The sequence below is a fragment of the Loxodonta africana genome, chromosome 1, assembly GCF_030014295.1.
Source record: "Loxodonta africana isolate mLoxAfr1 chromosome 1, mLoxAfr1.hap2, whole genome shotgun sequence".
NCBI classification, from domain to species: Eukaryota; Metazoa; Chordata; class Mammalia; order Proboscidea; family Elephantidae; genus Loxodonta; species Loxodonta africana.
Window position 1 is genome coordinate 87,197,554 of NC_087342.1, and position 27,967 is coordinate 87,225,520.

General features: G+C 39.3%; 1 protein-coding gene and 1 pseudogene across 1 annotated transcript; both read left to right on the forward strand.

Annotated features, from left to right (window-relative positions):
* The first annotated feature begins 403 nt into the window (after positions 1 to 403).
* Positions 404 to 27,914, forward strand: LOC100669149 (SCAN domain-containing protein 3-like). The gene is made up of 3 exons (XM_010601181.3): positions 404 to 1,893; positions 21,077 to 21,224; positions 23,447 to 27,914. The coding sequence occupies exons 1-3, from the start codon at positions 1,474 to 1,476 to the stop codon at positions 24,055 to 24,057; spliced, it is 1,179 nt and encodes a 392-aa protein (XP_010599483.2). The 5' UTR covers positions 404 to 1,473; the 3' UTR covers positions 24,058 to 27,914.
* On the forward strand, positions 25,360 to 27,914 carry LOC135230800 (SCAN domain-containing protein 3-like; annotated as a pseudogene).
* Positions 27,915 to 27,967: the final 53 nt, after the last annotated feature.

A 27,967-nucleotide genomic window follows, 5' to 3' on the forward strand; every position in this document is an offset into this window, starting at 1 on the left:
TAGCCAGCTGACTCCGTGCACCTTCAAACACTCTGTCTTTCCGGAAGCACAAGCGGCTTAAAGGAGCATAAACCAAACCAAAACCAAACCCACTGTCGCTGAGTCTGCCCCCTAGGGTTCCCAAGGAGCGGCTAGTGGACTCGAGCTGCCAACCTTTCGGTTAGCAGCCATAGCTCTTAACCATTGCACCACCAGGGCTCCTGGAGGAGTATAGCGGAATTTTCTGGTTACTCCGATTCAGTGACTCGTTAGGCTAGGAAAACTTGTCCAGATTTTGCTTGTCAGTTTCCTGGGGCCACAATCACTTACAGTCAGGGCTCAATGAGCCAGAAGTAACAGACAGCATTTCTGCTTCTCATTAAATGGAAGCCTATCCTCCAAGGATCTTGGTTTTTCCCATTCATAAAATAGAAACATTGGACTAGATCTTGACAGCTCTTTTTCAAGTCTGATGTATGGCGACTGGGAAACGAGAGGATGGCCCGAAACCAACGAGTAAAGGTCAGGGAAGAGGACATTGACTAGCCGATTCGTAGTTGTTGCAAGGATGTCTTTTAGCGTAAGTTTTAGGACGTCGCGATGAGTACCCGGGGGTTGAGTGCCAGCAGCTGTTTATTACGGAACAGAAAAACCTAGAGCAGCCTGTACATCAGCATTGCTCACAGCGTGAAATTCTTTTCACCACAACGACAGATAACTGGGCAACTCGGGAGTTCATTTTTTTTTGTACAGATGCCAGGGCACTTGCTGTCGTAAGTTGACCAGTACGCAGTACCACAACCACCGAGATGACTGCACCACCCGGGATCCTAGAGAGGACCGGAAGTGGAGGCAGGTCCTCTGCCCCGGCCGGAACGTGCCTAGTTTTGCGGCGAGCGTGCCTGTGCAGTGGCGAATTGTGCCCGGAAGTGTTGCCCTCGGCTCACTTCTCCGGCTTGGCCTAGAGTGGGTGTGCACTCCGAAGTGGAAGCTGCGGCCAGGGAAGAGGGCGTGTGCGCGGCGACAACCTGACCTCCGCTGCAGGCAGCTCGTGGTGTGGGAAGAGCCCCTCTCGGTCTTCGTCGCCCCGGCCCAGGCTACGGTCTTCAGAGCGACCCTCTTTTCGTTTCCTTGCCTGGGCTGGTATACCCAGCCCGTATTTAGGGCCAGCGTGTTCTTGGTAACCTCAGTTTTCTGTCTCGCAAGTTACTTGCTGAGCTGTTTGTGACCCTGCAGTTTTAGGGAGTAGTTAGTCCTGTGCTCACTCTTTCCGGTCTTCTTGTCAGAGGATGATTTCACTTCGTTGAATAACTCTTGTAACAGCCCTGTGTTCGCACGGAAACAAGTCCTTTTTCACTGCCACTAAAATTTTTCGGTGTTAGTAGTGTTTCTTATAGCGAAAACTTTCCTGACCAAGGGGGGAAAAACTCAAGTAAAGTCATCCGTTTGTCTAAATCCTGACTGGAGGGTACCTTCCTCTGAGCTAAGCTCGGGATGGCGACAGCCTCTGGGGCCCTCCCTGCCTTGAGTGGCCAGGCTTCAGAGGAACAAGAGGAGATTATCAAAGTAAGGGTTAAGGAGGAAGACCATATTTGGGATCAGGGATCCTGCCTACAGAGAAACTTGTCTCATATCCGAGAATTCTCTCGTCAGCGCTTCAGGCAGTTCTGCTATCAGGAGACACCTGGACCCAGGGAGGCCCTGAGTCAACTCCGGAAACTTTGCTATCAGTGGCTGAGCCCAGAGATACACACCAAGGAACAGATCCTGGAATTGTTGGTGCTGGAGCAGTTTCTGACCATCCTGCCTGAGGAGCTCCAGGCTTGGGTGCGCGAGCATAACCCTGAGAGTGGAGAGGAGGCGGTGACTGTGTTGGAAGATTTGGAGAGGGAGCTCGATGAACCCAGACAGCAGGTGAGAAATTGGCGGCGTCATCTCTGGAGAATTTGGGTGCCTGGATATCCAGGGTGAAGTAAATGGGATTAACTTCACATTGGTGGCTGCAAACTCTGGTTTGGGCCGTTATTTCTTATTTGAGCCCTGATGTATATGAATAGATTGATGCTTATAGGGTAACAGTCTGTGTAAGTGATAGCTGAACCAAATAAGTAGATGATTTAACCAGATGGGAAACTTTGATTTATTGCTTATCTGTGGAAAAAGATATTTTATTTGGTGACTGTGAAATTAAAGAAATATAGTGGGTGAAATTGTACAAAATCACTAATGTCTTGTGTAGCTATCTTTTTTATGATGCCCACTATTTTTACCATATGTGAAAATAAATCAGCATAATACCTTCTAGGAGAGACAAATAGAGAAATAGCCTAATTTAGTGGAAACATCAGGAAAGATGAATCATGAGATCTGGGTTATGTAATAGACTCTGCCACTAATTAGCTGTGTAACTTTAGGCATATCACACCTTCTCCTGACTTTAATATTTTCATCTGTATAATGAAGAGATTAATTGTGTGAATTCCTAGGTACTTTTGAATTTTTTTGAGTACCTGAAAACCCTGGTGGCATAGTGGTTAAGTGCTACGGCTGCTAACCAAAAGGTCGGCAGTTCGAATCCACCAGGCATTCCTTAGAAACTATGGGGCTGTTCTACTGTGTCCCATAGGGTCACTATGAGTCGGAATCTACTCGACAGCGTTGGGTTTGGTTTTGGTTTTTGGTTTTGAGTATCTAGAGTCATTGGTATCTGAGGTGTACTTAGCCTAGAATTCTGCCTTTTACCATTATCCTAGAGGTTATTTTTAAGAGTATATTTATTTTTTGTGACAGTAATTTTAGAACATTGTGGATATTGCCAAACATCCTTACATTTCTATAATGATATCCTCCGTACATTTATTCGAACTTTTTGAAATTGTTTCTTGTGTATAGTATGGTCTGCTAAAACACGTTTCTGGAATGCAAAATTTCTAATATGATGTTGGTGAACAGGGAAATGAGTTAGTATAATGCTGAAATTGTGCTAGCTCCTATCTGAGTTTTCCCAGCAAGTTGCTGTTTTGGGCCAAGTAAGAACAGTTGAATGCAAAGTACATGATTATAGCCGAATGCAGCAAGTTACAGAGATGTACTGTACTGCACATCATTCTCATCCATCCCCTCCGCCTTTGTCTTAACTCAGTTTCGCCACAAGTTCTGTCTTGGAAGTACGTCCTTAAATAGTTTCCTCCCATTTTTGTGTTTTTTTGCTAAACTTTTTTGTATTCTAGAAAATGAGCAAGCAGAGGGGTTTGCAAGTGCTACAGAAACATGCTGGTGGTTCCTTAAAAAAAAAAAAAAAAGTTGCCATCCAGTCAATGCCAACTCATAGTGACTCTATAGGACAGAGTAGAACTGCCCCATAGGGTTTCCAAGGAGCGCCTGGTGGATTCGAGCTGCCAGTCTTTCAGTTAGCAGCCATAGCTCTTAAGCACTATGCCACCAGGGTTTCTGGTGGCTCCTTTTAGTGAGTGTAAAATGAATGTAAAAGAAGAAAAGCTTTAACAATTGAAGAAAAGCGTAAAAATTATAAAACTTTTGATATAACTTGTGACATTGGTTGTGCGACCAGTGTAAAGGAGTCAATGTTGCGCACAATTAGAGAGAATGCTGGGAAAATAAAAGAAAGTTATCTAGCTGGAACAACTGTCAGTGTTACGAAGTCTGTTAAAACAAGGTATAAGGAAAAGGAAGAAACGGAATGTTTGCTTAGTGTATGGGCTAAATACCAAACAAGCAGTCAGGGACAACCTTTCTCAAAAGAGAAAGCTTTATATGAAGATGTTATGAAAAAAGCTGAAAATGCTGAAGAAGCACCTTCCTTTAGTGCAAGTAGTGGCTGGGTTAGTGGTTTCAAGAACTGCTATGCATTACACAATCTTAAGCTCTCTGGTGATGCTGGTGGAGATGAAGAAATTGCGAACACATTTCCTCCAGTGTTAAGAAATTTGATTGATGAAGAACACTATACCCTGGTTCAGAATTTTAATTTTGATGAAACTGGTCTCTGTTGGAAGCAAACACCCTCAAGGGCCTATGTGTTCAAAGAGGAAACACAAGCCCTAGGATTTAAGGCTACAAAGGATCAATTGACGGTGGTGCTGGGTGCATATGCCAGTGGAGGTTTAGAGCTAAAGCCTGTTGTGATTTATCACTCTGCCAACCCACAAATTTTAAAAGGAATTGTAAAGACTAGACTTGGTATCTACTGTAGATGTAGCGAGAGAGGCTAGATGACAGGGCAGATCTTTATTGATCTTTTAGGTAATGTTTTATTTGTAGGTATTTTATAAAAATATTGCAGGAGAAAAAGTTCATTTTTTAAAATTCTTATAATTTTCAGTAATAAACCATGCCATCCTTTCAGCAGTTGCTGAGCTTCCTTCAACTATCAAAGTCCTTTTTTTACCTAATGAAAATTCTTTACACCAGCCACTTGATCAGGGTGTGATTGCAGACTTTAAAGCTTATTATTAAGGCAGACGTTCAAGATGTTAATTACAGCTACAGTGACAATGCCCAAACAGTATTTGAATTCCGGAATAAATTCATCATTAAACTTGCAATTGATATTATGGGTTTCCCCCAATATCCAAAAGTAGAGGGTTCCTATGAAGCCTTTTGTAAGCCCAAGTGGTATAAAGCAAAGAAGCAGTTACCGTTATATGGGAAGGATTTTTTAGCGTTCCCAGACTCAAAAAATAGCCTCTCAAATCATACCAAATAACACAAAATAAAAAATAATACATACAGTAAAAGCAGGAATGAGATGATAGATACACAGCCTATATAAAGTAGAAATAATGTACATACAGTGTAGTTTCACTTACCAGAATTGGGAAGACAGCGAGCACACTGGAAGGCTTCAAGGTGGGGGTAGTGATAATGGCAGCCCAGTAGCCTAGCTGGCAATGGTACATGGGGCTGGATTGAAGAGTGGGATTTAACTGTGCATCTGATTAACCCCCCTACAGCTATCCCATCACTTGCAGTTAATGAGCAATGTTTCACCTGAAATTGATGCCCTACATGGATATGATCGCAGTAGGCCTCAAGAAGTGTCTGCTGCTGTTTGGAGGGGTTTTAGTGGGTGTGACTCCCACGCTATCTGTTACTTGCGCTGCTCTGTGTGCGCTGCCTCTTTAATGACTCACTGAAAAACAAACACTAAATGTTATTTTTGCTTTTCCCCTTTTTTCTGTTAAAGTGAAAATCCTCTCTGGTTTTCTTTCTGTTAGTGAGAACAGGTACTAATGTAGGTCTTCCCTAAAAGCAAAATGGTATAAAGCGAACTTTCAAAAAGCAGGGGGTACTTGAATTGTACAGGCCTACAAAAGCCTGTTTGCGTGGGATGTGGCATAAAATTTTCCATGATTTAATTCATGATTTTAAAAGACTTTGAACCTTCCAAAGAGCTCCCCAAAATCAAAGCAGGTTGTGTTGCTCTTGCAAAGGAAGTTGAATTTGAAGAAGTTGGGAGTGAGGATTTTGAGGAACAGCTGTAATACCATGAAGAGGATCTTTCTTATTTTCGTATGATTTCTGACTGAGAAAAGGAAATAGTGTTGTGGAAGACACTTTTTGCTGCCAACATAGTATCCATTCTCCCCTTCTTTATTCCTAACATTGGTTTTATTCATGTTGGCAGTGTACCTAGCTAAATACTTTTCCAGCCATCCTTTCACTAGAGTTGGCCGTGCAACATAGTTCTGGTCAGGGAGAAATAAGCATATTTTTCTGGGGAAACTTTTACTTTCTTGGTAAAATGGAACAGATGTGTTTGTTTTCATCTTTTTCCACTTCCTGCCTTGAATATTATGGTATCTGGGGCTGTGATAACCCTCCTGTGAACATGCGGTAATGGTAAGCATGAAGATAGATATCAATATGGTAAGAATGGCAGAGCAGAAATGTAAAGAGAGTTAGGGTCCTTGACAAAACTGTTAGGTAAGTGAACCAATGCCAGCAACTTCCTTCCTCTGGACTTCTTGTTATGTGACAAGAAAAACCCCTATTTGTTTAAACCACTGTAAGTAAGGTGTCCTAATGTACTGTTATTGAGGAATATATGCATTTCTAATGAAGACAGCAGTATTTACTGTTTTACCTCAGCAAAAAAGAGGAAGACCCTCAATGAGATGGATTAACGCAGTGGCTGTAACAGTGGGGTGCAGCATAACAACGATTGTGAGGATGGCACACAACTGGGCAGTGCTTTGTTCTATTGTACATAGGGTTTCTATGAGTTGGAACTGAGTCAACAGCACCCAACAGCATCATTTTACAACCAAAAGTCTCTAATAACTTTTTTTTAATCAAACCCAGGGATTATGAAGTGAAAGACAAATAACTGTCATAACCAGCTGAAGTAATTTCACTTTTGAAATTTGTTATTGCCATCCCAAAACACCCATCAAACTTGTGGAATGGGCAGAAGTGGAGTCATCGTGTTCCTTACAAGACCAGGCCCACCTGCCTTGAATCAGCTCTCTGGTGGAAAAGTAGAGGAATCAACAGGATAGGAGGGTGTGTGTGTCTTTATGTGGCATGGGGGAGAAGGCGACAGTGAAGAGTGCATCACGATGAACCATGTTGTTAGGTGCCCTCTGACTCACAGCAACCCCACGTACAACAGAGCGAAACACTGCCTGATCCTGTGCCATCCTCCTAATTGTTATGCTTGAGCCTATCTTTGCAGCCACTGTGTCAAATCATCTCGTGGAGGGTCTTCTACTCTTTCACTGACCCTCTGCTTTACCAAACATGATGTTCTTCTCTAGGCACTGGTCGCTCCTGATAACATGTCCAAAATATGTGAGAAAAAGCCTTACCATCCTGGCTTCTAAGGAGCATCTTGGCTGTAGTTCTTCCAAGACAAATTTGTTCATTTTTCTGGCAGTTCATGGTATATTCCGTATTCTTCAGTAACACCATAATTCATGAGCCATATCCATGCTTTATTTCATATCTTAGTTGCTGTAAGGGCTAGGGGTACTTGTGCTAACTTTACAGAATTGCTGTGATTGTTTAATATAAACAGCAGGTTACACTCTGTCCCAGAAAATGTAGATCTTTCACTCCAAGACCCCGTTTTGCCCCAGTTATGGAAAGCTTTGGGTGAAATGAAACACATACTGGTATATCATACAAAGTAGTCCACATAAGGTGTCTCATTCTAAAGACCAGACAGGGAAAATCTTTACCGAAGGGAACTGGCTCAACCATTTTATAAATTTTGTTTTGGAAGAAAATTTGGTGTTTTATATACTTTGCACAGCCTGGGAAGAGGGAGTAAATTTATAACATCATATTAAATTTGGGGAAAGGGAGCAAGACACAAATTAGGTTTCCTTAAATCCTACCATGATGTTATCTACCTTGGCATTCGTTTCCTCATATGTCATTGAATATTCCCTTTTGAAATATTCTGGTTTATGTGCAATTTTAGGTTCAGTGTCCAAGGACATTTACTAGCCACATAGCTGAGCAAGTTTTGACACCTTAATCCTTTGACCATTTGAGTATCTTGTTCTACCTGGAGAATCTGCATTATTACGTCTCATGGTTCTGACAGTATTTTTTCTCTACCAATTCACTAGTATATAGAATTGAGGAGAAAAAAAACATTGCTGTTGTCATACAACTAGTAGTCACAGCTTAATATTTTTTAGGCGGGCCAAGAAACTTTTCTCTGTAGGGTCTTAGATTTTTAATACTATTCACTCTGCACACTAAAATCATTTCAGAAACTTCTTTAGTCACTTGATGAATTTTAGGTGACTAGGATGACAGTCCCCCACGTGTCTGTCAGTTTGTCGTACTATGGGGGCTTGTGTGTTGCTGTGATGCTGGAAGCTATGCCACCAGTATTCAGATACCAGCAGGGTCACCCATGGAGGACAGGTTTCAGCTGAGCTTCCAGACTAAGACAGACTAGGAAGAAGGACCCGGCAGTCTACTTCTGAAAAGCATTAGCCAGTTAAAACCTCATGAATAGCAGCAGAACATTGTCTGATATAGTACTGGAAGATGAGCCTTCCAGGTTGGAAGGCACTCAAAAGATGACTGGGGAAGAGCTGCCTCCTCAAAGAAGAGTCGACCTTACTGACGTGGATGGAGTAAAGCTTCCGGGACCTTCATTTGCTGATGTGGCATGACTCAAAATGAGAAGAAACATCCATTAATAATCGGAACCTGGAATGTACGAAATATGAATCTAGGAAAATTAGAAATCTTCAAAAATGAAATGGAATGAATAAACATCGATATCCTAGGCATTAATAAGCTGAAATGGACTGGTACTGGTCATTTTGAATCGGACAATCATATAGTTTACTGTGCTGGAAATGACAACTTGAAGAGGAATGATGTTGCATTCATCGTCAAAAAGAATGCTTCAAGATGTATCCTGAAGTACAACGCTGTCAGTGAAAGGATAATATCCATAGGCCTACAAGGAAGACCAGTTAATACGACTATTATTCAAATTTATGCACTAACTACTAGGGCCAAAGATGAACAAATAGAAGATTTTTATCAGCTGCTGCAGTCTGAAATTGACCAAACATGCAATCAAGATTTATTGATAATTACTGGCAATTGGAGTGTGCAAGTTGGAAACAAGAAGGATCAGTAGTTGGAAAATATGGCCTCAGTGATAGAAAAAATGGCGGAGATCGAATGATAGAATTTTGCAAGAACAATGACTTCATTGCAAATACCTTCTCTCACCAGCATAAATGGCGACTGTACACATGGACCTTGCCAGATGGAACACACAGAAATCAAATTGACTACATCTGTGGAAAGAGAAGGTGGAAAAGCTCAATATCATTAGCCAGAACAAGGCCAGGGACCGACTGTGGAACAGACCGTCAATTGCTCATATGCAAGTTCAAGCTGAAACTGAAGAAAATCAGAGCAAGTCCACGAGAGCCAAAATATGACCTTGAGTATATCCCGCCTGTATTTAGAGACAATCTCAAGAATAGATTTGACACATTGAACACTAGTGACTAGAGACCAAATGAGTTGTGGAATGACATCAAGGACATCCTCCATGAAGAAAGCAAGAGGTCATTGAAAAGACAGGAAAGAAAAGACCAAGATGGATGTCAGAGGAGACTCTGAAACTTGCTCTCAAATGTCAAGCAGCTAAAGCAAAAGGAAGAATTGATGAAGTAAAAGACCGAACAGAAGATTTCAAAGGGTGTCTCGAGAAGACAAAATAAAGTATTATAATGACGTGCAAAGAGCTGGAGATGGAAAACCAAAAGGGAAGAACACGTTCGGCGTTTCTGAAGCTGAAAGAACTGAAGAAAAAATTCAAGCCTTGAGTTGCAATAGTGAAGGATTGCATGGGGAAAATATTAAACAACGCAGGAAACATCAAATGAACATGGAAGGAATATGCAGAGTCATTATACCAAAAAGAATTAGTTGATGTTCACCCATTTCAAGAGGTGGCATATGATCAGGAACCGATGGTCCTGAAGCAAGAAATCCAAGCTGCTCTGAAGGCATTGGAGAAAAACAAGGCTCCAGGAATTGATGGAATATCAACTGAGATGTTTCAACAAACAGATGCATCGCTGGAGGTGCTTACTCGTCTATGCCAAGAAATATGGAAGACAGCTTCCTGGCCAGCTGACTGGAAGAGATCCATATTTATGCCTATTCCCAAGAAAGAGGATCCAACCAAATGTGGAAATTGTAGAACAATATCATTAATACCACATGCGAGCAAAATTTTGCTGAAGATCATTCAAAAACAGCTGCAGCAGTATATCGACAGGGAACTGCCAGAAATTCAGGCTGGTTTCAGAAGAGGATGTGGAACCAGGAATATCATTGCTGATGTCAGATGGATCCTGGCTGAAAGCAGAGAATACCAGAAGGATGTTTACCCATGTTTTATTGACTATGCAAAGGCATTTGACTATGTGGATCATGACAAACTATGGATAACATTGTGAAGAATGGGAATTCCAGAACACTTAATTGTGCTCATGAGGAACCTTTTACATAGATCAAGAGGCAGTTGTTTGGACAGAACAGGGGGATACTGATTGGTTTAAAGTCAGGAAATGTGTGCGTCAGGGTTGTATTCTTTCACCATACCTCTTTAGTCTGTATGCTGAGCAAATAATCCAAGAAGCTGGGCTATATGAAGAAGAACGGGGCATCAGGATTGGAGGAAGGCTCTTTAACAACCCGCGTTATGCAGATGACACAACCTTGCTTGCTGAAAGTGAAGAGGACTTGAAGCACTTACTAATGAAGATCGAAGACCACAGCCTTCATTATGGATTGCACCTCAACATAAAGAAAACAAAAATCCTCACAACTGGACCAATGAGCAACATCATGATAAAAAGAGAAAAGATTGAAGTTGTGAAGGATTTCATTTTACTTGGATCCACAATCAACAGCCATGGAAGCAGCAGTCAAGAAATCAAAAGACGCGTTGTGTTGGGTAAATCTGCTGCAAGTGACCTCTTTAAAGTGTTGAAGAGCAAAGATGTCACCTTGAAGACTAAGGTGCGCCTGACCTAAGCCATGGTGTTTTCAATCGCATCGTATGCGTGTGAAAACTGGAGAATGAATAAAGAAGACTGAAGAAGAGTTGACGCCTTTGAATTGTGGTGTTGGCAAAGAATATTGAATATGCCATGGACTGCCAAAAGAATGAACAAATCTGTCTTGGAAGAAGGGCAGCCAGAATGCTCCTTAGAGGCAAGTATGGCGAGACTGTGTCTCACATATTTCGGACATGTTGTCAGGAGTTATCAGTCCCTGGAGAAGGACATGATGCTTGGCAGAGTACAGGGTCAGTGGAAAAGAGGAAGACCCTCAAAGAGGTGGATTGACACAGTGGCTGCAACAGTGGGCTTAAGTATAACAACAATTGTAAGGATGGCGCAGGACCAGGCAGTGTTTCGTTCTGTTGTGCATAGGGTCGCTATGAGTTGGCACTGACTCAACGACACCTAACAACAACAACAGGATGACAATACTAGAAACAACAGTTTCTGTTCATGGATATTGCTCATGAATATAAAATTATTTCCTATTTGTTTTTAAAGCAGAACATTTTACTAGCTGACACGGCTTCTGTTTTTCTTTTTAGAGAGAGAAAACCATAGAAGCATTTAGCATAGGAAAGGCACTAATATACAAGTAATTTGTATATTAACTTTCTTATCCAGCAAAAATTAAGTAATTCTCTGTTTTATTGCCAATTATAGGATAACCCTGATTACTTAACCTAGCATTTCTTTTCAACATACACAAATGGGGAGTTGATAAACTTTAGCCAAGCAGGTTAAATAGATCCGGGCATGCAGATAAACCATATTTTATGGTAATTTGAGTTGTGTTACAACTTCATTGCAAGATTCCTGTAGTTTAGATTCATCAACAAATAATATTTCTAAGCCATATTAAGAACTTATATGTGCTTTATAATCGCCTTTTGCTCTCATTTCATTGTGGACATAAAGTCTTTTTTTGTTTTTGTTTTTTCCCATTGTACATGCTTGGCTTATTTTAATTTGCCATAATAATTGTTTTCTATTACTTAATTTGTCAAGCTTGACTAATTTTAATTTGCCATAATAATTGTTTTCTATTGTTAAATTTGTTATGTGGCATTTAAAATCTGACACCATCTCAGACATCAGTGAAAGCATGATTACTTTCAGACAATATGGTCTTCCAGACTTATTTTATTTTCTGTATGCCAGATCAAGACAAAGTGCATAAAAAAAACACATATCTGAATGTACAAAGTACTACAAATCAATAAGAAAAAAAAGACACCCCAAAAAATCAACAAAAGACTTAAATACTCACTTTACAAAAGAAGGATGACCAGTTGGCCAATAAAATTATAAAACATTTCTCAATTTTATTGTTGATCAGAAACATTAAAACAACCATGTGATACCATTTTATTCCAACCAGAATGGATAAAATTAAAAGTGCTGATATGACCATATTTTGATGAGTATTTCAAGCACCTGAAACTTTGTGCTACCAGAAGGAGTAAATTGTTATGACAACTTGGGAAATACCTACTATATATAATCATACTCCACGATCCAGCAAACCTATTACCATGTATATACCTAACAGAAACATACCCGAAGACGTGTAAGAGAATATCCATAGCAGCATTATTTATAATTGCCAAAAACTGAAAACAGCTCAAATGTTCTTTAAGAGTGGGATTGAATACTATACAACAGTGAACATGAATGAACAATTGCTACATTCAATAATGTGGATGAATCTCACAATGTTGAGGAAAGAAGCCAGACAAAAATGAATACATCTTGTATGATTCTATTTATATAAAGTTGAAAAGGCAAAATGAATCTATCAGTTGATCTCAATTCAAGTCCTTTCTTTGTAGAGTAGTGGTTATTTTGGGGGAAGAAGCTGGGTCACAGGGTGTCTTAGTTATCTAGTGCTGCTGTAACAGAAATATAAGTAGATGGTTTTAATAAACAGAAGTTTATTCTCTTACAGTTTAGGAGGCCAGAAGTCCAAAATCAGGGCCCTGGCTCTAGGGGAAGAATTTCTGTCTCTCTCTGCCTGTCTGCTGTGAAGGAAGGTCTTCATCAGTCTTCCCCTGGGTCTAGGAGATTCTCAGTGCAGGAACCCTGTGCCCAAAGGATGCGTTCTGCTCCTGGCTCTTCTTTCTTGTTGGTAGTAGGTCCTCAGCTTTCTGATTATCTGCCTATATGTCCCCATCCCAAGTTTCAGCATCCCATTTCTTCCCAATCAATGCCCTCACTTTAACTTCAGACACCATTCGAGGTTGGGAATTTAGTTGGCATTGTAATTTGCTACTCTTACAATAAGACTCTGGGTTTGGCTTTCGACAGTATCAGCTCTGTTACTACAAGAAACAAGGCTTTCTTTCAGGGCACAAGTGGCAACTTTAAGGTAACTTATGTGTCACTTGAGCTTTGACTCTGAAGCCCTCAGCTCATCACTTTCTTTCACCACTTTGTTTAGCCATTGGACCAACTACACAACTTCCTTATACTTCTCATTCTGACAAAATTGTGGAGAAGTGTCAAACATGGGACCACCCAGAGCCTTGCCTCTCACCAATACTTGATCTGTTGATGGTGATATTTTGTATATTTCTGTTGCCACCTCGCCATGAATTAGCAGTACCCTCTTTATTACTGGAACCAGACTCACCAACATCTTTAAGACCAGCCAGACTTACAACCAATTTAGAAAAGTCATTCTTACAATTTTGCTTCTGTAGAGAACCCAGCCTAAGATACAAGGTAACCTTCCAAGATGCTGATTAAATTTTATTTCTTGACCTGGTTCACTTTGAGATGTCATTGAGCTCTATCCTTAGGAGTTGTGCACTTTTTTCTACGTTTATAATATGTCAATAAAAAATTGTATTAAGAAAAACTCATCCCATTTTAATGTCTCCTGCATGATAAGTGAGGGTACTTGACTATGTGCATATTCTTAGATTCATATTACATGTGAGTAAGAAGTTATTTCTATAAAGCCAAGGCCTGGTGAGGGAAATTTCCAGAATTAACCATGTAATAAATGCCCACCAGAGGAAGAAATGAGTTCTTATTTGGAGTTTACAAGTTAGACCTAGAGCATAGGGAAGTAATATATATGGTATGGCATGGGTTGATTAGTTTTCCGTACTAGGGACTTACTGGTACATCAAATTACTTTCCTTTGTTTGTCCTCGGTAACATTTGACAAGGCAAATTATTGACAAGGCTTGTGTGCATTGTGGCTTCTACAAGGCATTTTGCAAGAGAGCAGGCGTGGCAAGAATATGAAGTAGCCAGGCCACTCCCATTTCAAGTGGCACACTCACAGAGGTAGAACCAGAGGTGCCATACTTAAAACTTCCAGTTGGAGAGTCTAAGTCTTTATGTTCTTTCCACTGTGTACTAAATATAAATAAAAAATTCCTTTTTGGGGGAAAGGACAGCTTTTTTCTGAGGAGCTTTCACTCTTAGCTCACAGTATTAGAATTAACCAAAAAACAAAAAAAAACAAACCCAATGCTGTCGAGTCAATTCGGATTCACAGCGACCCTATACGACAGAGTAGAACTGCCCCATAGAGTTTCCAAGGAGCGCCTCGTGGATTCAAACTGCTGACCCATAGGTTAGCAACCATAGCACTTAAGCACTATGCCACCAGCATTTCTGAATTAATCAAAAAGATGTGAGTAATCCTAGAGGCACTGTTCTCTTAAGACAGTTTTAGGAGGTTATTGGCCATTGAATACTTATTTTCACTATGTGACCACTAGACTTCACAATGGTGGAGATTCAGAATAGATCCTACCTAACATGCCTTCACATCCCAGCTTACTTGTTGCTTAATTGACCAACAGATACATAGAAATGGCTCCCAAAACTAGGTCCTCAGACACCCTGGTAACTCAGAACTGAAGCCACTCCTGAAGTCCATCTTTCAGCCAAAGATTAGACAGGCCTGTAAAACAATAACACAAATGAGGAACATGCTCCTTAGATCAATCAAGTATACAAGACCCAGTGGGCAACACCTGACCAAAAGCAAAGATGAGACGGCAGGAAAGGACAGGAAAACTGGATGAATGGATATGGAGAACCCAGCTTGGAAAGGGAAAGGGGAATAGCACTGACACGTTGTGGGGATTGCAACCAATGTTACAAAACAATTTGTGTATAAGTTTTTGAGAAACTAATTTGGGCTGTAAAGTTTCACCTAAAGCGCACAGTAAAATTAAAAAACATATGTAGAAATAAGTAGAAGGTTTTTAAGCCGATGACCACCAGTTGCGTCGAGTGATTCTGACTCATGGCAATTCCATATGTGTCAGAGTAGAACTGTGCTCCATAAGGTTTTCAGTGGCTGATTTTTCTAAAGTAGATCACTAGGCCTTTCTTCCCAGGTGCCTCTGGGTGGACTCAAACCTCTAAACTTTTGGTTAGCCCCTGAGCACTTAACCATTTTTATTTATCCAGGAACTTTTTAACTCAATGTAATCTTCCCTAGAGTAGTATAACACACTGTTACACAACTTTTTGGTGTTGTTAATGGCTTTAATGCTTTATCCTTCATCAGGAAACTGATGCTATTATAGTGGGAAAAGTTATAATAAGTTAATAACACAAATACAGTGTTACACTGAAGGAGATGCCAGATGGGAACATTCAGGGTTTCTGCCAGCAAACTGCCAAACAGTGGGCTGTTAGCTACTGTATTAGTTTACTAGGGTTGCCGTAACAAATGGCCACAAACTAACTGGCTTCAACTAACAGTTCTGAAAGCCAAAAGCCTGAAGTCGAGGTTTCGGCAGGGCCATGCTCTCTCTGAAGATGCTAGAGGAGAATCTTTCCTTGACTCTCAGTTGTTGGCAATCCGTAGCATCGCTTGGCTTGCAGCTGCATCACTCCAATCTCTGTCTCTGTCTCCATCTTCAAATGGCCTTTGCCATGTCTCTGCCTCTTCTCCACTTCTTATAAGGACAGCAGTGTGACCCAGCTTACTTGATCACATCTGCAAAGACCCTATTTCTAAATAAGATTACATTCCAGATACTGGGGATTGGGGCTTCAACATAACTTTTTGGAAGACACAATTCAACCCACAATAGCCACCTTCTCCTATTGTACACTGACTGTTGTTTCCTAGCTTGGCACAATCAGATATTAGACTGTAACAGCCCAGAAAAACATACGTATTGGATGGTTAGATAACTAAATTTACAGGCCCATACTTTAGTAAATTGACTTACACAAATGCTCAAAGAGAAAATACATTGGCGATTTAAATTGGTTCTTCTGGTTTCCCAAGAAAGTGGAACCTAATTGAACACCAGTGTAATAAACAGTGCCGTATGGATAATTTGGAGGTATACATCCTTTTATATTAAAGACAGTGGTTTATTTTAAGCATTGTCTTGTTAATCATGTGGTATCAGTTCAAGTTCTAGCTATTTCAAGTGTTTTTCATTTAAAATAGATCCTGTTGAATATTTAAATAATGGTACCTTTCAAAGTCTGCTGCAAAAGACCTCTTTGAAGTGTTAAAAAGCAAAGACATCACTTTGAGTGCTAAGGTGTGCCTGACCCAAGCAATGGTATTTGTAATTGCCTTATATGTTGCAAAAGCTGGACAATGACTAAGGAGAACTGAAGAAGAATTGATGCATTTGAATTATGGTCTTGGCAAAGAATATTGAATGTACAATGGACTGCCAAAAGAATGAACAAATGTGCCTTGGAAGAAGTACAGCCAAGAATGTTCCTTAGAAGTGAGGATGGCAAGACTTCATCCCACTTACCTTGGACATGTTACTAGGAGGGACCAGTCCCTGGAGAAGAACATCACGCTTGGTAAAGTAGAAGGTCAGTGAAAAAGAAGACGATGCATGACAAGATGGATTGATAGAGTAGCTGCAACACTGGGCTCAGACATAGCAACAATTGTATGAATGGCACAGGACTGGGAAGCGTTTTGTTCTGTTGTACATAAGGTTGCTACGTGTCAGAACTAACTTGATGGCACCTAACAGCAATAACAATAACCTTTCAAAGTCAGCTGTAATAATTTATTTTCAGTGTTCCTGCCACATGAACTTATTTGTGACCATTGTTGTCCTCTCCTTTTTACCTCTTCCTTATTTAACCATATCTTTTGTAAAATAAAGGTCCAGGAGAAATCACCTGCCATTTAAAAAAAAAAAAAATGATAGCTAACATAAAAGAGTGAGTAAGCAGAACCCAGGTAAGCTGAGGAACACAGCGAACTAGTTATTGCCCATTGAAATTAATTCTAAGGAAATTACTGTATTGGGTAATAATGAGATGTTACTACATTAGTTTCATCCATAGCCAAAGCAGATATCTGTGCTGCTTAGAACCCAAAACTTAAAGATAACAGAAAATGAATTTCTACCCACACTCTCAGGAAAGGAGCCCTGGTGGCCTAGTGTTCAAGAGCTCAGCTGCTAACTAAAAGGTTGGTAGGTCAAATCCACCAGCTGCTCTTTGGAAACCCTGTGGGGCAGTTGGCAGTTCTACTGTCCTACAGAGTGGCTATAAGTTGGAACCTTCTGCTAAATGGCAATGGGTTTGTTTTGGGGGGGAGGGGCGTGTCTCAGGAAAAAAAACCTAATTGCTTAGTTATAAGAAGGAAAGGGTTAAAGCCCACAAACTTTATTCATATGTGAAAATAAACATGAAAGAATAGCTAGGAAAAACTTTTAAGAGTAAAGAAGAGGGGATAGCCCTACTAGATATTTAAAGTATCATAAAGCCTCTTTAAGTAAAACTGTGGTACTGGCATGTGAATAGATGGATCAGTGAAAGTACAAAAGTAGACCTAAGCACATATGAAAATTTAGTATACTAAATGCGCCATCTCAAACCACTTAGTGCAAGGATGAACTTTTAAATAAATGGTGTCGGGACTAAAGGACAGCCATTTTGAAAGGAAACAAATTAGATTCATACCTTATACCATATACCAGAATAAACTTCAAATGTGTCAGAAATCAACATATAAAATTTTAACCATACAGGCACTAGGAGAAAACATAAATGACTTCTTTTAAAATCTGAGTGGGAGGCAAACCTTTCTAACCATTACTTAGAATTTAGAAGTAATATCAAGAAAATAGTAATAAATTTTTTATATGTGAAAAAGCAGGGGGAAAAACTCACAAGCAAAGTTAAAAAATAATAAGTTGATAAAAATATTAGCAAAATATATCATGGATAAAAACTAATGTCCTTAATAGAAACGCAATTTAAAATATGTAAGAGACATGAGCAGTTTTCAGAAATATAAAGAGATGGCTTTCAAGTATGTGAAAAAATACTTAACTTCAATCGTAATAAGAGCAAATTCAAACTACACTGAAATCCCATTTGTCACCTCTCAGACTGGCAAAAAGTCAAACGCTGGAAAACAGTCCGTTGGCCTGACTGGGGGAAAACAGGTGCTCTCTTACATTGCTGGTAGGAGAACAAAATGGTACAACTCCTACAGAGAGTATTTTGGCACTATCCAGCAAACCTCTTCTGTGTGTTTACCCTTTGACTCAACAACACCACTTCTGGGAATTTACCTTGAAAATACATATATACAAATAAGAAATAACATAGACAGTTTACAATATAGCATTACTTCTAAAAGCAAAATATTTGAAACAACCTAAAGGCCCATCTATAGGTAAGGGGTTGAATAAACCATGGTGCATCACTATAATGCAGTAGTATGCACACTTAATAAAGAATGAGGAAGATCTCTATGAACTGGTATGAAATTATTTCCAGATTATATTTTTATATTAAGTGAAAATGGAAGGTATGAACTACTATATATATTTTATATATTTACATACAGAGGCATCTCTGATTTATTTTCACATTTTATATATACATATGAAAAAGAAAAAATAAGTGCACACATTTGTATTCAATTTGTGTATATATATACACATCTAAGTATTCATATACACAAACGTGTATATATATGTAATGTTTTTACTTATTTTTGTAAAAATATAAGGTAAAGCATAACTAACAAAAAATGGTTTCTTATGGGAGTGGGTGAAAGTAAAATGCAGGGTATATGATTATGAGCAAGACTTCTCTAAGAAAATATATTTTGATCTTTTGATACCAAGTAAATGTTTCAAGTGTTTTACAAACAACGTTGAAAGGGGCAGTGTGAGAAAGAGATTGTAGGGGCCTAACGTCCTGGGTGTTGTAGCATCGTTTCTACACGGCTTACGTAGTTGGATTTTGCATATGCTGGTGATTTTGTGGTTTGTGGTATGTTTCCTTCCTTCCCTCTCCCATTCTCCATGATTCTATAAAGTTTAAAATTAACCTGTGTTCCTCTTGAAGAAGCAGAACAAAAATCACTAAGATCTGGGATGAGACAACCAGACAATGGGGGTCCATCTTGTGACTGAAACCAGGATGGCATCAGAGGACCTCTAAAGAATACCCACAGAAGGTCAGCATGTCTGAAATATGGTCAGCATATCTGCCTCTCAAAGGGGAACTGCCATTCTCCAGATTGTTTAAGCCTAAGCCCTACCCTTATAAAACCCTCCGGTTGGTCTCCAGCAGACAGACAGACTTTGGAGGAGCCCGTTCCCCTCTGTCTGTTGCATACTGGTATACAACAAAGCCCGCTTGCTGCTTACCTCACCCCTGTCTCAGTATTGGTTTTGTCTCAGTCACACAGAAAATTCAGGTCACTTGAATATAGCATTCTGACTATATACCTTCAGTGAGATACTACCTATGGAAAAAAAAAAAGCTACAGAGGTACACTGAATTTTACTTAGTAGATATGTTTTTGAAAGTGTTCTATAACAGATTTAGTACTGTAATTTTGGAACTATTTAAAATGTGTTTATTGTGGTAGGTTAGAGCAAATGAGTAAATACATTGTGATTTTTTCCCCCCAAATGTGGAAGAAGGGAAATACAAATATGAAATGGGGAAGGGTGAGAAAACCCCTATGGTGTTGAATTGAACTTATGATATTTTATAAAATATATTTCTCAGCTCTATCCATGAAAGGGCCTAGAAGCAAAAATTCATTAACAGTGAGCCAAGATCTTTGTTACTAAACACTATTGCCCTATAAAAGGAATCAGGACTTCTTGGAAAAAGTAGTTGGAACTAGGGCCGAAATAGGGAGAATACAAGGTGGGAGATGTATTGTTGATTTTTCCTGAAAACATGGATGTGCTAAAGAACTAATGGGATCGTATGAAATGGATCCAGGAGCCGGCCTGAAGGGGTTCCCGCTGGCCAAATTTGTGCATCAGTTTGAGCATCTCGGTAGATAAGGATGGACTGGATTATAAGTCTATAGTGATAGTGAAAAAAAGAGGCAAAAGGAGAGGGATGGAAAGCTCCTTACAGAAAATTGCTAGCTAATAAATATAGAAGGAATTATAAAAGTAGGAAGTCACCGTTTTGCTACAGCCAGTGTAAAAATTGATTCAGGCAAGGATCATCAATGAATGCAAAAACTGTTGGGTGAAAGACTATTAGTGAATAGGATAGTCACATAGCCCCAAATTATTACTGCATAGCTGATTTATTTATTATAGTGGGAAAATACGTTTTTAGAGTGGATAGACGTGGTAGTCACTGCCATAACCAAATGCTCAAATTTATCATTATCAACAGTGAAATAACTTGATAACATGTTCCCTGTGATGTGACACAGTAAGTACACATCACCTATGTAACATTCTTCCAAAAATGATTGGCCAGAATCTATTTGTGAAGAAACAATCAGACAAATTCATAATATCGGCTATTCTACATTACAACTGGTTCTGACTCTTCAAAATCTAATTTAATTTTTAAAAAGGCAGGAAACTATTTTAGATTAAAAGAAACATAGAAGACATAATAACGCAAAACAATGCATAAACACTAACTGGATCATGGATTTAAAAGAATAAGCAAATCATGAAATAAATTTTTGGGACAACTGGGAAATTTAATTATAAACTATATACTAGGTGATTAGTGTAAAGAGAAGATAATGTTTTCTTTTCTACCTACACAGTTATCCAACTTGGTTGGCTTTTTTATCCATAACACACTATGCTAATGTTTTTCACAGTTGGTCTAAAATAGCTGCCTGGATCCTTCCTTGGTTTAACAGTTTATTTGTCTCTCTCAGATAATTTGCATTCCCCCCACGCAAAAAATTTAACTGTTCACACTAAAACTTATTTATATATATTTTTTCGGTTATCACAATTTAGGAAAGATTTCTTTAGTGTATTTCTACTGCTTTTTTCCCAAAAATTGGAATCACAGGGATGCATATCAACTCCTGTCTGTCGGAAACAGTTTCTGTTGTATGGCTCTAGCATTTCTCATTTCTCTTCTTATTATGTCTTGCACTCCTCTTCAGAATTCAGTGAGGGCTGGTTTTTTTCTTCCTACATTCTGTTTCAGTGGAATCAGAACTTTCTGAAGTTTTGAAGTTTAGCTATGGTTTGTGAAGTGATTACTTATATTGATTCCTAAATGTAATTATTTGTCCCCAGGTTCCACCAGGCACGTATGGGCAGGAAGTTCCTATGGAAGAAATGACCCCTCTGGATATTGCAAAGAAGTCCTTAGGTACCCAGCTCTATCCTGTGGTGGACAGAATGGGATGTGACTGTCGAGAGCCATATCTGCTGCAAGATAATGGTGAGGATAATTTAATCCTTGGAAGGAGGATGAGAATCGGGGGAGGGAAGCATCTAGTCATTGAAGAGTTATCAAACCTCATTCCGTTTCAGCTTCTACTAACTAAATATAGTTCAAGGAAAAGTAGCGTAATGTTATTAAAGGAGTTAAAAAAGCCGTCAGGTTCTACTGTGAAGCACATGGGGTCACCATGAGTCAGATCGACTCGACAGCAACATGTTTGGTTTTTTGGTTGAATAATGTCAACAATTGTTGAACACAAGACTATCCATGGATATTTCGTAACGGAGTTAAGTACTGTGGATAAATCAGAGATGCCTGTGTATGTAAATGTTGAGCTCTTGTCACTCTAGCTCCATTTTTGTTGCCTCCGCTCCCAGTTGTTGTCACATATGGCTCCTTAAGAATCAGAAATTCTGTTGAAGAAAATGGAATTTCTGAAGCCTGTGTTCCTAAGAGTTCTAAAGGCTGTAAATGGTGTAACGTGTAGTGGAGACAGGCACACAGGCTGGCTTGGTTCTGGAATAGCTTTCTTTTCCAAAGAGAGAAGTGTGATGGATACAATTTTCTTTTCCTCTTATCTCCCTAGCAACTGCCTATTCCCTGCTCATCGTATACCTGTTAGTATTGATTCTACTAACTTCTGGAGCTCACATTCTCCTGGTTCTCACTTGTCATTCCCTGTATATTCCTCTCCTCCCCCAAATTCATCCTTGTTTACCTTGCTTTTCTGCTCATAGTCCTTACTACTGCTTCCCACCACTTCTCCTTTCATCCATCATTCCTTATTCAAACCCTTTTAACTCATCACTCTCAAAGTCATTTTCTATCCACTTTGCTGCTCTGTACTAGGCAGTTGAGGGAGTTACACAGATAATATTCCATGCTCACTAGGAGTTGACAATTTATTGCAAACATCAGTGCAGGATAAATAATCCACTAAAAATAGATTAAAACAGGCACCGCACAAAATGGATCAGTGGGGAAAAAAATACTATTCATGCGGTAGTCTTTTCAGTTGCATTTTGAGATAGTACTTACTGTGAGTAATGTCGTCTTCAATTACGAAGTTAGTAAACAAGTTTTTACTGACCACCTTTGTACGTAGTAGTGTGTTAGATAATGTGAAAGCTACTGGAGAAGTAAGTGATCCCTGCTTCTTTAGAAACTTACAGTCTCATTAGATCTATATATGAAATGGTAAAAGAAAGTACTACAGTGCTAATAATTTTTGTTATGAATAGCTTATCAGGAAAGGTAAACTTACTGTGAGCTTAAATTAAATGATCAAGGAAGTCTTCCTGGAACAGCTGAGAGTTAAAGTGAGGCCAGAACACACAGTAACATATCACTAATTCGAACCAAGATTTAGAAATTATGAACATTTGAGAATGATTTAAATTACTAGTTCAACATTTGAGATGCACATTGGTAGGGTAAAGAGTGTTACTTGAGAAAAAGTATTTTTTACAAGCAGCTATAAGACTGGAGGTGATGTGATAATTTTTTTCCATTTTTTTCAGAGCAGTTTTCTTAAGGTTTAGTAAACTAAGTTTGAATTAGCCTCAGCATTTGTAATTATGAATATTCTAAACATTAATGTGCTTTTTAAGTCAGAGATTTTTCACTAGTGCAGGCTCATATGCTACCCCTCCCTTATTGAAATTAGTAATGTGGTTATTTGTATTGGCTTTGTGGTTTCACGAGCCCCACAAGGGAACTGATGTAAGCATATTGTATTGGAACTTAAACTTGAAATGTCGATATAAGAGCTAACCTAACCTGACTGAAACAGAAAATGTGGTACAATCTGGGACCTTTTAAAAAATCTATTAATGTTTTACTGAGGCTTCTTTAACCCCCCCCCCAAAAAAAAGTTCTTATCTAGTTAATAAAGTAAAAATAAATAAATAATAAAATTAAAAAATAATAACACTAATTTGCTTCCTGTTTTACATAAAACTTTAAGGCTAACTCCCGATACTGCTCTGGAAAGTCACCTTCTGGCTTTACTATATCAGAAATTTTTGTTCCTGGATAGAGTCCTTCATTAATCCTGCCTTCATTGCTCCAAGCTTGGACACCCTAACCAAAATTGTGTACTCCGCTTATATATCCATAACCCCTACTTCCATCCTAAGCTGTAGTGGTTTTTTGGGCAATATCTGTATTTTAAAATATGTTTCCAAATATCCTAATTTATTTTTTCCTTTATGTTTTAGGGTCGTTTTCGTGGCTTTCTATGATGTCCCAGAGTGTGGGTGACAATAACCTCAGTGGCTTAGATGCTAATGAAGCAGAAATTGAACCAGAGAACATGAGAGAAAAATTCTTCAGAAGCTTAGCAGTGTTACTGGAAAACAAAAGTAATAACCCTAAGATATTTTCTAAAGCAAAGTATTGTCAGTTGATAAGGGAAGTGAAAGAGGCTAAAGCTAAGGCAAAAAAGGAATCACTTGACTACCGTCGCTTGGCTAGATTTGATGTGATCCTTGTCCAAGGAAATGAGAAACTGATTGAGGCTGTAAATGGAGAAACAGATAAAATACGGTATTATTTACCCAGTGAGGACTTATTTGACATTTTGCATGATACACATCTCAGTATTGGACATGGAGGACGCACCCGCATGGAAAAAGAATTGCAAGCGAAATACAAGAACATCACAAAAGAAGTTATCATGCTATACCTGACACTCTGCAAACCATGCCAACAGAAAAATCCAAAACCCAAGAAAGTTCTAACATTACAGCCAATTAAGGAAGTTAACTCAAGATGCCAAGTGGATCTTATAGACATGCAGTTGAATCCTGATGGAGAGTGTGATGGTTAATGTTATGTGTCAACTTGGCTATGCCATGATTCCCAGTATTGTGTGGTTGTCCTCCATTTTGTGATCTGATACAATTATCCTCCATTTTATGTGCTGTAAATCCTAACTAATATATGTTAATAAGGCAGGATTAGTGTGGGCTGTATCTTGAGTCCCATCCTTATGCAAGTCATGCCCTTACTCCAGTCACAACCTTACTCACACCCTTACTCTGATGTAAGGAGAGTTTCCTTGGGGAGTAGCCTGCATCCAATATATATATATGGATGCTCTGGCAAGGCTCTCCCTTGCTCTCGATCCTGCATCTGGCTCATCACCATCTGACCGCCAGTTCTCGGGACTTGAACTAGCAGCCCGCCATCTGACCTGCTGATTTTGTGACTTACCAGCTTCCAGAGCCCTGTGAGCCAGCAGCCTGCCATCTGACCTGCAGATTTTGTGATTCACCAGCTTCCAGAGCCCTGTGAGCCAACAGTCTACCATCTGACCTACCGATTGTGGGTTCCTTAGCCCCTACGACTACGTGAGTCAGGAGAAGCCTCCAGCCTGACACCTGACCTGCAGATTTGGGACTTGCCAGCCTCCACAACCACATGAGCCATTTCCTTGAGATAAATTTCTCTCTCTATATATATATATGTATATACTTTACTGGTTTTACTTCTCCAGAGAATCTAGCCTAAGACAGGGAGTGTAAATTTATTGTGCATAATTAAGACCTCCATACGCAGTTAAGTTTTTTTAGGTCATTAAAATGTAAAAGGCCCAAGGAAGTTGCACATGCTTTTTTAGATGTTTTTACAATCATTAGAACACCTAGTGTTTTACAGTCTGACAATGGAAGGAAGTTTTCAAGCCAGATTGTTAGTGAACTCAGTAATTTAACTTTTTTTGTTGTTAATTGTGCTTTAAGGGAAAATTTATAGCTCAAGTTAGTTTCTCATACAAAAATTTATACACACATTGTTATGTGACCCTAGTTGCTCTCTCTATAATGTGACAGCATATTCCTCCTTTCCACCCTATATTTCCTGTTCCCATTCAACCAGCTCCTGTCCCTTTCTGCTTTCTCATCTCACCTCTGGACAGGAGCTGCCCATCTAGTCTCTTGTATCTACTTGAACTAAGATGCACACTCTTCATGAGTATCATTTTATGTCTTATAGTTCAGCCTAATCTTTGTCTGAAGAGTTGGCTTTGGGGGTGGTTTTAGTTCTGGGTGAACACAGAATCCAGGAGCCATGTCTTCTGGGGTTCCTTCAGTCTCAGACCATTAAGTCTGTTCTTTTTACTAGAATTTGAGTTCTGTACCCCACGTTTCTCAAATTCAGTAATATTTGGCCAGAGTTGAAATTTGTCCATGGAACTCCTTGGACCTGCCAACATGAAAATTCTATAGAAAAAACTAATGTGGATATCCAAAATAGGTTTATCTCCTGGATGGAAGCTAGCAACTCATCACACTAGGCTGAATTTTTGTGGTTCATTCAGATGACCCAAAATCAGCCCTATCACAGAGACATGTAGCAGACTCCAAGTGAAGGTACATTTAGTCTTGAAGCAAAACCAAGCTTATCTCATTCTCAGTTAACTGAAGAATTTGTGGCCAGCCTGAACAAAGAAAATGAATTAGAACAAGCTGACAAAGAGCTAGAAAATACTCTTAAGAGCACAGTATGAAGGAAACATTGAGACTGGAACAGATAGTGCTATTGAAGAGAACCTTCAAAGACCCCTCCTGAAAGTAGACCAAGATCTTTATCTAGTTTGTGAAAAAGAATGCACAGGTGCTAATAGTTGTATACCATGTGATGGAAATGTCCATGCAATCTGTGGAGTGCCTGCTCAAAGTGAGACTGATGGCTATGGCCACAGAATAATTTGTAGTCTTTATTATGAGACCACTACAGTAGAAAGGAAACATGATTAAACTCAAAGAAATTTGGCTGTTCAACCATCCAAAATGCTAAAACCTTCAGAGACACTGTTTTCATCAAAGAAGGAGATTGAGTAAGAGTTTGAGTATCTGCGATAGATCAAAGAAGGGGAAGGGCCTCATTACACTTTACTGTGATCATAATGAGAGAATTACTGGTACAAGCTTGACGTGGCATACTAAAGCACAATATGTCCACCTTGAATACATTCTCTCCAAAGAAAGACTATTTTGGATGCCTTTTTTTCCCCCATGTTGGAAATTATAACCTTGAAGCCTATCTTATTTGTTGTTCTGGGGTGATGAACAGTAGCTCTTTTACTCCATCTGTTAGGGTAATGAGAAAGCTAAGATCCATGGATAAATGATGTGTTGATTGTATGTTTCCACAAAAGAGTGAATTTTGGAACAGATGAATTTATTTTTACTGTACTTCAATTGTGCATGAATTTGGATAGTGAGGTAAGCTGAGAAAGGGCATTTTAGGTCACGTAAAGAAATATTTAGCAGGGCGTGGGGAGGTGAAAATTTGGCTGGGTGGTATGCGCTCATTTGAATAAATATTCATTTGGGTAAACACCTAGGAACATGATTGCTAGCTTTTATGGTAAGCTTATATTTAACTTTTTAAGAAACTGCCAAATTGTCTTCCAAAGTGGCTGTACCATTTTGCATTCTCACCAGCAATGAATGAGAGAGTTCCTGTTGCCTCACACCCTTACCAGCATTTGATGTCGTCAGTGTTTTGAAATTTAACCATTCTAATAACTGCGTCTACATGTGAAAGCTGGACATTGAATAAGGAAGACCGAAGAAGAATTGATGTCTGTCATGGATTGAATTGTGTCCTCCCAAAGATATGTGTCAGTTTGGTTAGGTCATGATTCCCAGTATTGTGTGGTTATCCTCCATTTTGTGATTGTAGTTTTATGTTGAGAGGACTGAGGTGGGATTTTAACACCACCCTTAATCAGATTGCCTCCCTGATCCAGTGTAAAGGGAGTTTCCCTGGGGTGTGGCCTGCACCACTTTTATCTCTGAAAAGATGGGAAGATTGAGGACAAGGACCTTCTTTCACAGCCGACAGAGAGAGAAAGCCTCTTGGAGCCAACGCTCTGAATTGGGACTTGTAACCTACTAGACTGTGAGAAAATAAATTTCTCCTTGCTAAAGCTATCCACTTGTGGCATTTCTGTTATGGCAGCACTAGATGACTAAGACAATGTCTTTGAATATGGTGTTGACGAAGAATATTGAATATACCGTGGAATTCCAGAAGAATGAACAAGTCTGTCTTGGAAGAAGTATAGCCAGGGTGCTTTTTTGGAGGCAAGGATGCTAAGACTTTGTCTCACATACTTTGGACATGTTATCAAGAGGAACCAGTCCCTGGAGAAGGACATCATGCTTGGTAAGGTAGAGGGTCAATGAAAAAGAGGAAGACCCTCGACAAGATGAATTGACACTGTCTGCAACAATGGGCTCAAGAATAGCAACGACTGTGAGGATGACGCAGGACTGTGCGGTGTTTTATTCTGTTGTGCATCGTGTGCCTATGAGTTGGAAATGGCTCGACAGCAGCTAACAACAATAATAACTGTAGTGGTATCTCATGGTTGTTTTAATTTGCAACTCCTTAATGGCACGTGATGTAGAGAATCTTGTTTGTGTGCCTATTTGCCATTCATATATCTCCTTTGATGAAGTGTCTGTGTAGATCTTTCACTCATTTTTTAATTCGGTGGTTTGTTTTCTTACTGTTGAGTTTTAGGAGCTCTTTGTATATCTTGCATACAAGTACCTTATCAGGTACATGTTTTACAAATATTTTCTCCCAGTCTGTGGCTTGTGTTTGCATTCTCTTAACCATGTCTTTCACAGAGCAGAAGTTTTTAATTTTAATAAAGTCAAATTTACCAAGTTTTTGTTTCATAGATTATGCCTTTGGTGTTGTATTTAAAAAGTTACCGCCAA